The sequence below is a fragment of the Poecilia reticulata genome, chromosome 2, assembly GCF_904066995.2.
Source record: "Poecilia reticulata chromosome 2, P_reticulata-male-v2, whole genome shotgun sequence".
Classification (NCBI taxonomy): domain Eukaryota; kingdom Metazoa; phylum Chordata; class Actinopteri; order Cyprinodontiformes; family Poeciliidae; genus Poecilia; species Poecilia reticulata.
Window position 1 is genome coordinate 25,342,449 of NC_088831.1, and position 13,187 is coordinate 25,355,635.

General features: G+C 38.6%; 1 protein-coding gene across 1 annotated transcript in view; it reads right to left on the bottom strand.

Annotated features, from left to right (window-relative positions):
• Positions 1–78: 78 nt before the first annotated feature.
• Positions 79–13,187, bottom strand: part of cmss1 (cms1 ribosomal small subunit homolog) — a 33,701-nt gene continuing 20,592 nt past the window's right edge. The window contains exons 2-10 of the mRNA XM_008434074.3: positions 6,693–6,823; positions 3,601–3,672; positions 3,348–3,486; positions 3,196–3,255; positions 2,977–3,079; positions 1,937–1,997; positions 1,770–1,857; positions 1,601–1,689; positions 79–739 (exon numbers count right to left, since the gene is read on the bottom strand). Of these exons, the coding sequence (XP_008432296.1) occupies positions 656–739; positions 1,601–1,689; positions 1,770–1,857; positions 1,937–1,997; positions 2,977–3,079; positions 3,196–3,255; positions 3,348–3,486; positions 3,601–3,672; positions 6,693–6,823 (827 nt within the window). The 3' untranslated portion in view covers positions 79–655. The remainder of the gene's footprint in view (positions 740–1,600; positions 1,690–1,769; positions 1,858–1,936; positions 1,998–2,976; positions 3,080–3,195; positions 3,256–3,347; positions 3,487–3,600; positions 3,673–6,692; positions 6,824–13,187) is intronic.

Below are 13,187 nucleotides of genomic sequence, written 5' to 3' on the forward strand. Positions count from 1 at the left end.
GACAAATGATTTCCTGTTTGATGTAAACAGTGACCTCACATTTTCAAGAGGGACTTCCTTTAAGAACAGACAACAGTATGGAGGTGTAATATTGAGCTAGTTTATTCCACACATCACACTCTGACATGCATTTTACACAAATGGCTCCTATAGCCTTTCCACTCCACAATGTCAGTCTTTTATAGTTTCTGCATTTTTAGGAAGCTTTTGTACTATTATTGTCCAAGTACAAGGAAGGTACCTTTAACAGTTTTTATAGACGTTAGGTTTTCATGAAACATCACTCTGAAGGCGTCTTCCATTTGCTTGATTTTAGTAATTACAGATTCTGTGACATTCTTACTTCTATTTGTAGAAATGTGAAAACAGCATTATCAAAGTTTTATTTAGCAATTACACCAGACTCCAGGTCCAGCTTAAGGTCTAGAAAATTAAATGAGCAATAAAATCTTGACGCCCAAACATTTTTCCAAACTAACCCAGACCTAGAAAACAACATGATATTTTATACTTTGCTAGACTTCTCAAGACTTTGTAGAAACTCTGGTCGAACAAAAATAAAATAAAGGAGAAGCGGACATAAACACAGTAGGAAACAAACAGTGCGAGGTTCCTCTGTGATCATTTAAAACAATAAGATCACACAGATGTTCACTTAAAATAGTCCAATTTTGACTTTGTCTTCTTTACAGGCAGCCAGGACTCCGTTCTCCAGCAGCTTCAAGAAGTCCAGTTTGACCTAAAAACAACAAACATCAACCACTAATCTGGACAGCACTCAAAACAAATACTAAAATAAATGACATGTTGCAATTATCAGGTTTTAATTGGCCAGGATCAGATTTTCATGGTACGAGAAAAAAGCTAGTCTGAGACAAAATATAGACATTTACAGTAAAAATATATATTTTTTTGTTCCCATTTATTTATTATTTGTAACTACTTCAAAGTATAAAATGAACTAATACATTTAGTCCAATTTTTTAAAGTTCTTTCTGTGCAAAATATATTAAATTGTCCTTCTCTTTGGAATATAACATGGACAGTAATAAACTCAGATTTGAGCTAAAAAAACAGCATTCAACGTTAAATGAGATGCAGACCTGAAATGCTATCAAAAAACCTCTTCATCTTCACAAAAGTGAGTGACAAATGTTGAAATTTCAAGGTAAATGTTTCTCAAACTGCTTTCTCACATTTCTCTCGGTCATTAAATGCATCCAATTTGAAAACTCCCACTTTGTTCAGTCTGTAAACACGTCAACCAACATCACTTTGTTCAATGCGTTCATTTTTTTTGTTCATTAAAAATCAGATACAAACGTCAGCGATGTATGTTTTGATAAATAAACATCAACTTGCTGGGGAGGACTGCGGCTTCTTTCTAGGCAGAAGCAGGAGAACGTCCTGAAAGAATGTTTGGAAATACTGTTACTGCTACTTCTCCTGCTTTCTGAAAAGATAAAGAGTCCTGACTCAAAGGCTATCAATAATCAAAATCCCATTTTTGGCCCAATATTGATTTAAAATTCCATCTAAATATCAACTCTGTTAAAACTTGTTGCTTATCATTTTAATCCAGCAGGGGGCGGTAGCTCACCTCAGGAATGTCCGCCATCCGCCTGAGCTTCTGGTCCCTCCAGTTCCAGTCAACAACCAGGTACCTCAAAGCCTGCAGGCTCAGACACTCTGGAGAAAAAGAAGATGAGACTGAAACGGCTTCAGGATGTCCGAGGTGGTTTTCAACAAACCGTTTTGTCCACACGAACCGTTGTCGATCAGAGCGCTGATCCTGGCTGGTGTTCCCACTCCGATGTGTGTGATGCCTTTCTGCAGCAGCTTCACCTGCTCCTCCATCTACCCAGAGAAAACATAATTCCAACTGTCCCCTTCATGACTGACAACCTGCGTTCTTCCAATATGTCTAAATGAATACCTTGATGTGCTTAGCAAAAAGCTTCACTGCTCTGGCTTCGCCCTTGAAAGCAGTCAGCTGCCTGCAATCGAAACAGTCAGAGATTAGAATTCAAACATAAAGCATCTTGCAACAATATTCATAGTCGTTTAACTCTGACACTTTATAACAACAAACCTAATGGTGCATTCACACCGGCCCTGTTTAATCCGCTTCAATCCAACTCTAGTTCACTTGCCAAAAAGTCCAGTTTGTTTAGGGAGGTGTGAATGTGCAATCGAACTCTGATGCAGACGAAAAACGCAAACTCTGGACTCTGCCTGAAAACCTAGGTCTCATTTCGACTAAAATGAACTCTGGCTCGGACTGAATGGATATGTGAATGCCAAGCGGACTGGAGACTGCTCCAAAAGATGCTTTAGCGAACAGTAGCACAGAGAATTCTGGGTAAATACAACCAAAATAAACATGTGAGTCTAGCGCTAGTGGGAGAAATGGCTCATTGTCTTTTACCAAAGACGAAAGAGAAATCCTACAACCACTAAAATCTTTCACCATTCTGTTTTTGTTTACATTTTATGAAGAAGTTGCTCATGTCTTCTTCAGAGGTTCTCATGTTGGTTCCTTCAGGCATTCTTGGTGCAGCGCCACCGCAGGCAAGAGGGTGAACAGGTTTTTTTAGTTCACCCTCTAAAAACCCTGAAAATTTGACATCAGCTGAAAATGTAATAAATATTGCAATTCTGGTCCCCAAATGAATCGAGTCTACTTGGTGTAAAAACGCCCTTAGAGTATAAGACATGTATTCAGCTACTGTAAACGTTACACCTCACAATAAAATCCTGGGCAACCAAATGCTTCTACATGCACTTCATTTGTAAATATAAGTTAATCTTTGTGTAAATATAAGTTAATCTTTGTGTAAATTAACCTCAGCGTAAAAGCAGCTTTTTTATTAAAGCCCGCCAGGTTTGACAGAGAACAGAAAATGTTTCGGTATGAATACTTTTTCAAGGCACTGTAAGTGTAGTTGCTGACCATCCAACCTCACGTTTACTTACTTGATGAGTTCTATAGTTCGAAGCGCAGAGCTGCAGACAATCAGTATAACCACTGAACTCTTTTCTGAATGCTGCTTTTGGATCTTTGCCCACTTGGGACAAACTGAGAATAAGAAAACAAAAAAAAGCAATCAAAGTCAAACACATGAGTCTGGTTGTAAACATCTAACGACAAACAAAAAGAAAAAAAAAATCATCAAAGATCAGAACTTGGCTCACCTTGTTTCAGATAAGAGGAGAGTGTGTGTGTCAAGTCATTACTGGACAGAAAGCAGGAGTCTGTGGAAGGACACGAGGCGACCTCAGTGACTCGGTGGGTCAGCAGACATCGACTGAAGATGAAAGGTGAAAGGGAAATAGCTGCGACTCACTCTGCAGTTTGAGCTCTTCCAGTTCGATCACGGAGCGCTTGTCTGAGTAGTACAGAGTAATCAGGTCCTGCAGGTCAGCTGCACAGCCCGGCTTTGGCTCAGAGGTGGCCAAAACGTCTGTGATAGTTTTCTTTTTTCTCTGAAAAATGAAGCATATTCAGCTAATATTTCCACACAAAGACCTTCACTGCCCTGAGCAGGAGCGTGTGCAAAAGCAGTTCTCCACAACAACAGCAGGTGTCGCTAGACTCACTTTTCTCTTCTTTTGGGGTTTAGTTGACTGGGGATCTTCAATTTCTTTCTTTTGAGGAGTTGTACACTCTTTCTGTAAAACCAAGACATAAAAATATTCTGTTAGACTAAACAATTACATATGACATTAATGAAATTGATAATGTCATTTATGAAGACACAAGAACAGTATTTGTGCTTGTGGGGCTACAATTGCTGGGTCATGAAGTCACAGTCATACAGTTAACCAATTACAATAGTACCACAAAATATCATGATCAATCTTTAAGTCCATATGGCCCACCCCCTATTGAGACCATTTCTCTGTTCTCATCCTTTCAGGCTGATGTTTTGGTCACTTTTTACAACCCACTGAAGTTGCGTAGGTTGTGCAACTCATCCAAAATGGCACATCAATGTGAGTTGTGTCTGTCAGCACAGTGCCCAGAGGATGGCAGAGGTAGGTGTTTCCTGTGATGCATTATGTGGCTGAAGAGCTCCGGCAGGATGAAGGCACTGATGCTACGGACTGGCCTGCATGTTCCCCAGACTTGAATAAAATAAGAGCGCATCTGGGACATCATGTCCCGTTCCTTCCACCAACGCCAAGTTGCACCACAGACTGTCCAGGAGTGAGCTGATGCTTTAATCCAGGTCTGAGAGGAGATCGCTCAGGAGAACATCTGCTGCCTCAGGAGGGTGGGGGCCACATTATCAAACACACATACACAACTACTGAGCAGAGGTTTCGCTAGATTTTTTTGTTCTCCCGTCATTTTGACCAACAACATAAAAATAAAATAAAATAAAAAAATCGGTCATGTACTATTTTTACCCGTCAAATTATAACCATATTAACATCGGCTATGTAGCTGCATTTTTATGCGGTTTAGTTGATATTCTCCTAGTTGAACCGTGAATCCAGATCCCATCACACATAAAACAGATGAACGCATCTAACTTTTTCTCCGTGACAAAAACCACTGACTGTGGCCCCAATAACTTATAATAAATTAAATTAAACGGCTCCACTTAAATTACGGTCACTTCACCCGCTGGGTTCTGAACGCACAGCCTCACAAATTCCTCCTGGTCGCATCTACAGAGAAATCTCCGCTAGTTCATCAGTTGGCTCTGTCTGATCCAAACTGATCAATTGAACTTTTTTTTTACCCTCTGCACGGTCCGGGGGTGCGCTTTTACGAGTATTTTTTTGAGTGGTTTCGCTTCCCCGAAACATACAGATCTTGCGTCTGCTGTGCTTCTGAGCGCCGCTCTCCTTCTGGGCCGGGAGGGTAACGTCTTCAGCTCCATTTGTTAAAACCGCAGGGTGAGTTAAGTTTAATTCTTCGCAGAGGCGGATCCGCGTCCGCATTGGTTGTGCAGCGGACTGCGCAAGTTACGGTCCAATTAATTTCTGCACCTTTATTTATTTTCTCAAGATAAACTGCCGGCTCCTCTGTTTAAACTATAAATGGATTAGCTCAACGCTGCATTCTTTTAGTTTTCTCTGTTCTGTACTGGAGACTGGAGTTAAAGGCGTCATTTAAACCAAAGGTATCAAATGCACTTCCCAACCAGACGCACTCCAAAGGGTACGGTGCATAACTCTTCAACACGCTGTCAGCTCCTGGTCAGAAAGTGTGTTCCTTAGATGATATTTAGAAAGGATGTTTTTACAGATTGATTTTAGTTGCCTCTGCAATTAGATCTTTGCATAAAGTCTATAATGTCTGCCTGTGTGCAGTAGTGAAGGGTGTGAATTATAACTTGTCAAATGACTGACGGGCTTCCACATTTTTCCGTTGTTTAAAAAAATAACCAGTCAAATACGGAAAATATTCTGTTAACGCGACCTCTGCTCAAAATGAGGCTCTGCTACTGAGCCTCATTTTGACTAGTCTTGAGAAAGTTCCAATGGAGCTGGATCAGTCGGTGATGTGAATTTTTTCCCACTTTTGAGCAATTCTAAATCCAGACCTGCATGGGATGATACTTTTGATTTACATTGTTTGTGTTTGTTATTTTGTTCTTAACGTGTTCCTCTTTGCAATGAATAAAGATTTTCTACTGAAATATTTTATTTACTGGACTCTAGGATGCGTTATTTTAGTGTTCCTCTAATTATTTTGAGCAGTGTATGTTGATTCATTCAGCAGCCAGAATATTATATATATATATATCTCATTTAACTTTTCTGTATTTTGTCAAGCTAATGTTTTTAGGGGGATTTTACAGAGCAACACAAAGATTAAAGATTAAAGCAACACAAACATTATTAGCTGCAAAGGGCCAAGAAAATTTTATATCTTTTGCTAAATTTGAACAAATCTGTAAAGCGTGGTGTGCATTTGGATTAAGCCTTTATTAGACAATTATAGCTGTAATTGTTTCAAGGCATTTCTCTTCCAGTTGTACATTTCCGGAGTGAAACTTTTGATAATTATCATTACTGCACCAATGAATTACCCCAGATTTTCTTAATTTTAGGCAGTCTTACATGTAAAACTGTCCTTATTTACCGCCAAAAGTCTGAAAATCAGACATTGCATTTTTTCCTCTGCTGTTATGCGACCTAATTATTTTTGAGTTGAAACAAATACAAAACAAATCATCACTGAGAACCCCCTCGCCCCACATCCAACTAATTTAATATCTGAGCATGTTGATGTTTTTTTTTCTAAGACACAGAACATTTTATTAGCACAAAATTATAAAACTCACATGAACATTAAAGATTTCTGGTCTGCACTGTCAGTGTTTACTGGAGCAGATCTGATTCAGGTTGCACTATGTAGTTCTTATTTTTCATAAGAAAATGTGTCAATTAAAAACTTAATCAAAAGCAGTCATGCTGACATAGCTGCCTGCAGAGAACATGTCTGCAATTTATTTATTCGTGAACCATCCTCGTAAAAGAAGAAGAAGAAAAAAAAAAAAAGCCGCTGGTAAACGCTGGTTATCTTAAAAAGATCATTAAATACCCTGGTTGATATTCTGGCTGCACACAAATAATTGTATTTTTTTTCCTTTTAGTTTGTACATTTATTTTTACACATTTGCTCTCATGGTGAGAAAACAGAATGGGTGGTATTGACACACAAAGGGCACAACCTGATCGTTATTTTTCGTCTTCTTGGCTTTAGGGCTTTTCTCCGTCACCATTTTCCTTTTCTCTGGTTTTGTCTTTGCCTTTTCTGCTGGCTCTTTCTCCTGCTCTGTCTCTTCCTCTGCCTCAACTGCATCTGTAAAAAAAATAAAAAAAAGAAAAGAGTATAATAAAAGCTGGAAGAAGTTTTTCATTAAAACCCGCACAAGAAATAGTGTGCACCCATATCTGGGTCAGCAGAGGGAGAAAAACTGTTGATGGAATATGAGTAAATTATGTGGTGGATGAATTAATGAATTTGTTTATTCTCTGTTCAAGGGTTAAACCAACACTGAAAGAATGCAACATTAGCCCTGAAACAATTATCTAACATCCACACAACAGATCACAGAGAACTCTAGTTATTTATTAATGTTCTCCCATGCTCTATAAAGTCGGAAATAATCAAATATTACCTGAGGTCTATATATAAAACTGTGTAGCAAATCTCAAACCAAGCATCTGGTTATATTTAGCCTCCCTGTTGCTACCCATTCTCACTGCATTCTTCTAGTCCAACGCTATGAGGTCATGCTTACACCTTTTAGAGTAAGTGCACAATTGGTCAACAGTGTTTAAAAACAAAACCTTAAAAATCTACTTCAGTTTTTTCCTGGTTGTACTAAAGAGACCTTTCTGGGTGGCAGCTTGTTTTACTGGTAGTTTTTCAAATCAAGGGAAAAAAAACCTTTGTCGTTCCTTTACTTATGTTTCCCCCCACAATCTAAATAAAAGTAAAAAAAAAAAAACATCATGAAGTTTCAATACGATTATCACTAGAGATGTGCCGATCAGGTTTTTTCCTGCCGATACCGATACCGATCACCCATGAGGGCCGATCACCGATACCGATCACATAATTATTTTTATTTTTTTTTATCAAACACATGGTTCATTTTTCCATTATGTGGAAAAAGGAATTCACCTTAATTTATACAAAAACTTGTTTTTAATAACTTTTTCCAAGAAGAAAACTAAACAAAACAGGCATTGTGCAAATGGTACTGCTATCAATAATACTATCTTTAACAGACTAATAACATATGAAGGCTCTGAAGAGACTAAATAATGCAAAGAGCCAAAATAAAACCTCTCAACATTGCCAAAAAAATTCAAGTATAAAACTTAGCATTCAAAGGCAAATGCAGGTTCCATTACAATAAACAATCCTGAGTTATTGAATGAAAACTTCCTGATAGAATGGCGGCTAGCTGATTACTGCTAGTTCTAATTGGCTGTTTCTGACTGAGCGGAGTAATTATGCAGAACAGGGAGGAGATCGATTATTTTTTTAGAGATTATCTGTCTCATGTTAGGACAGCGAAAGTTTTAATACGCATGTAAAATAATTTTTTTAGGTTAGTTGCTGCAGCTTTAAGCAAAGGTTCGGTGTGAGAGTCACTACCAGGTGGAGCAGAAGCGGCGCTCCGTCTGTGAAATATTACTACCTGTAGCGTGTAGCAACAGTTCAACAGCGAGAGCAGAACCAGCGTCTTACATCGCAGCTCGAAGACTTAAATAATTTTGCGGGTTATTTGTTTAGCTTTCTGACCGTCATGCTAATAATCCGGGTGAGTGTTTGTAGCTGTGCGCTGCTTTACCTGCTATCTGATCGCTCCATGTCTTTTTTACTGCAGTGAGCCTCGATGTAGCCAAACTCCGTCAAGTATGGCATTGTTTTAATATCGTATTAACTTCGTTGTGTTGATGCATTTTGACGTGCTTCAATTTTCCGCCGCAACACGCAAACGTCCCCATTCACTCAGTGCGTTATAGTTCCACATCGCTTAGGATTTGTTGCTGCGTGTTTGCGCAGTGTGAAGGAAAGAGGAGACCAGCTGCACAGGCAGGATGCGAAATGAGATGCAGGTGATCGGTATCGGCAACAAGAGCCAATGATCGCCGATCACAGATCATGCACTTTTTCACGAAAATCGGCCCGATTATGATCGGTGACCAATCGATCGGCACACCTCTAATTATCACTATTTAAAAATTAGGACTTTTTAAAAAACATGATCCAAATGATGTTGACAGTAAAATTTTATTTTGAACCTTTTGCCATTTTCATGCAAATCAAATTAGTTTTATAGTCTCTTTTGGAAAACAATCACTGGAACAATGTACATTTCTATAGTTGCTGACCATTATCAGTATAAAATTTCTCACTGTACATTCATCCAGTCATGTTTTTTTTCTTTTAGCAATTTGCTGAGGGAATCGCAGATATCCCCCTGTTCCCTCATCCTGGGGGATTAAAAGGCATTCCCAGGCCAGAAGGGATTTGTAGTCTCCTTTCAGTGACTTGTGCCTACAAAAATCTTGCAAGAGAGGCTTCAAGAAGAGATTATTATCGGATGCCTGAACCACCTCAGCTGACTTGTTCTGATGCAGAAAGCAGTGCTCTTTACAGGAAGCAAATACCAGCAACTTCCATCTGGGGTCTCACTGTTTCCATCATCATCCACGTCATATGACAAAAGGTCAAAGCTTGAATGTAGACAGACCAGTGACTAAGAGGAAGTGACTCTCATCCTGACTAACACTTGGCTGTGAACTGACGGCTTACAGAACCACATCTTCTGCAAAAAGCAAATAGGAGAACCGACAACGGCTACGTTCAGACAGCAGGCAAATACGAACCAAATCCAATTCTTTGTTTGTTGTTGCGTAAATGCGACCTATATCCGATGTTTTCACCACCCACAGTCTGAATATTCCAATTTAGATATTTTCACCCCATGGTACTAAATTGGATATGCATCCGATTGTTGTCAAAGTCTCTACAGCGTGATCGGCCATGATTCATAATTCTGCACCAGAAGAAGCCAGATAAGGTAAATCAAGACTCAAACGATGGTTGAAAATTATATTACGAAATTACGAAAGAAGCATGTGTCAGTGAAGTGTTTTGCATCACAATCCCACCACTCCTGGCTCTGACTACATATCCTAACAGAATTCTCTACAGAAGTTGCACTCAAAGCTCCACTAAAGGCCCTTTCTATTAGTTGTGTTTTCTTTTAATTAGCTTCCTTTGTGTTGCTATGATCTAGTGACAACCTTGTCAGTTCCCATTGCTGAATAAACTTTAAAATCAATCCATAAACGACTCCATCCATTATTACTTCTGTAGACAGTATGACATCAATGTTCTACTTCTGCTCATGCAGTTAAATTTGGGGACTTAAACCGTTCACACAGAAGTTTCATTGAGGTTTGAACGACCATGCAAAAGAAATCCAATTTTAGCAGAAAATGTGGATTTCAGAATCAAGAGCTACTGGGTGAACATAGCCTAAACTTTCAAATTCTGTTCATGAACATTATAAACAGGATTAGTGAAAGCTCTGATGGACACCAACCTGTTTTGAGGACAAGCTCAACTTGTGCCAAAAATGTGGACAAAGCTCTTGCTTTGCTTATAATAGGACAAGATGGACCTTAAAGTGCCTCCGCAACTTTGTACCCCTGAATAATCCAACAATCAAAATACCTTGAGGATCGGCCATAAGCTTTCTCCAGATCCACAACAGACATGTACTGAACAACCAAACTCTTATGGCCCAAATCAGTACCTCAGGAAGGGTAAAGATCTGACCTCCTGTTTGATGGCTACGATAATCACCATACTGTTACTTCGGAATGTGAAGTTTAATATTTGCGCTCGGGACTCTTTTCCAACAGTCTACAGTTAACTTTTCTAGGAGGGTTAGGAAGAGTGATTCAACTGTAGCTGACGCTCTTGAAAACCCTTTTTTAAGCACAAATATCTATGGGAAGCCCCCACATGTACCATAACCTGTGTGGAAAACCTTGGGGGAAGGGGCCTGGGCATGCAGGGTTGAGGTATCATAATCAGACTTTAAGGAAGTGAAATACAAGGTTCCTGTGAATTCAAAAAGGAAAATAAAGTCCATTGTGGTTTATGCAACATTTGTTCTGATTCATACAATAGCCTGACTGTCTCTGGGTTAGTGTCCTCACTGCTGGTGAGTGGGTTGCATTTGAACTACCTGAGAAGAGGATATATTTATCACCCATCTTTGAAGTCCTATATGTCACATATGCTTTTGATGTCAGGCTCTTTTAAGTCTAAATACATATGAAAGATGATGCATGCAGCTAGATCAGGATGTGTGCAATGTGGCTCAGCAAATTGAGCATATCACTGATCTGCATCTTGCTTGAGGTCAAGAACATCGTGAGGAAAAAGGCACTCTACAAACCAACATCAGATGCAAATTTTCCAGCTTGTTCTTTTGATGCACCGTTTCCTAATCTATTTTGCAACTGTGGTTTTTATTTCTTCCTTCCTCTCAAGTTTTTTTTTTCCTTTCACCCCTTTGGTACAATTTCAGTAACAACTAATACCAATACAGTATTTAGTTGTAGATATAGGAATTAGTTTTTCCTTTTTGTGCGATATTTATTTAAACAAAAAGGAGAAAGCTGGTTACTAGGTGTCCTAACATTTTCCTGTTAGGAAACACATTTTTATCTTTTGTTTAATGAGTAAAACGTACATTTTCTTAAGTGTAATAAATACAAAACAAAATTTGTATTGGGACATCTTAATTTTTGACATAATGGTATATTGTTTCTTTATAGAGACGTTTTCCTGATACAATAATCCACTCATCATGCTCCCCTTCTGCTTAAAGACCACACCCTTTATTGGTGGGCCAACCAAATGATTCCTCCCACTCGCTCACTGTCACTGTGAACAGATTTTGGAGAAACTATCAAAGATCAAAGAAGCGAGGATAACTGGAAGCAGAACGCGACCACTGAGGTGAAGAGAGATTCGTACCACGATACAGTTTCCACTTCCTGCTTGACAGACAGAAAAAGGGAGTAAAACAGTAGGTAAGGCTTTTTTAAATTCCCGTTTGGTCATTTCAATCAATTCATCTTACAATAATATTAATCTTTATTATGAAAGAAGTTAAAATAATGGAGATGACATCCAATGACTTCGCCCGAAACGCTCGCTGGTGATGGGCACCAGCACCGACCCCACTAGGGACAAGAGTGTACAGAAAATGGATGGATGGATGGACATCTAATGACATGAAAATGTCAGATTATCTTAAGTTAAAGTTATTAATATAAGCCAATCCTAAATTTATGCAATCAAGTCAAGCAGATGTTTGACATTTTTCTAGTGAATTTTGCCCCTTCCAAAGGTACGAGCCAGCTGCTTGAATAGGCAATATAAACCATGTGACTTCAATATTCTGTGTTCACTGAGCTGCGAAGCACTTTGCAGTGAGCCTGTGGGCAGAGAAGTTAGACCGATGTTTAAATGAGAATAAGGTGCAGGCAAGGCGATTAGGTTGACTCCTTAAACACGTTTCATTTAACCACAGACACACTTGCAAGAGAAATAGATTTACTAATGAGCGGCAGCTTACACATTTATTTTATGTGGGTAATGAAGACGTGCAGTTCAGATATAAATTAAAGGTTAAAGTGAATTCATGTGCTTCAGACCATCAAATGTGCTTTTACATGTAGCTAAATTCAACACACTGGTCCTGTAACTAATTTCTTTGAATTAAATTTGTCTAGCATCCAAGACAAATCCAAAGCTGATTAGCATATTATATAAACGATTAGGAATGATAGACATATATAAGTCATTTTCATAGAATGTTCAGGCAATAAAGAGACATTAGCAACTTCAATGTTTAAGTTGCAAATTATCTCAGAGAATTCCCCAACAAGCCTACCCTAACCCTACCCTAACCCTAACCCTAACCCTTTTTCTTAGAGGAAAGAAGAAAATAGGGGAGACCTTTTCGTTGAAAGTGTAAAAGTGAAACTTTTCAAAATTACTCGCCAAATCAAACCGAACCCCAAGTATCCTAAAATTATTGTTGAATACAAAAATACAGGCATAAATATTACATTTACATGTAAATATACTTTTATTGACAAAAAAGGGCCTTCTGGTAGCTTGTTGTGAAAACAATAATGAGTTACCTGAAATGTTACCATGAATAGAGTTAAGATGCTGTTTTACCAACTAGCTAATTTCAGTCTTTAGCTGCAGATTTCATGTGAAAGCAAGCGGAAAATTTTGACAACTAAAAAAACCCAGTTAAGAAAAATTAGCCAGCGTTCACTTTATGTGGGGTATTGACAAAAAAAAAAAACTATCGGTCAACCACTAATCTAAATGTGTTCTCACAAGAATGATAGTAATCTAATTAAAGGTAATATAAGTCCCTTAACTTTCAGTGTCTTCTTTACCACAGAGGTTCCAAATGGTAGAGTCAGAAAGACATTTATATGACTAAAGTCTCACTCAGTCCAAAGAGGTTACAGCTCAAATACCCATAGATCAATTAAAGTCTATGGCTATAGAGAGAAATCACATACAGCAAAATGGGAAACCCAGTAATCTTTTATAGGCCATCAATAGGGCTGATTAGTTTTAATGGATGGCCAATGGT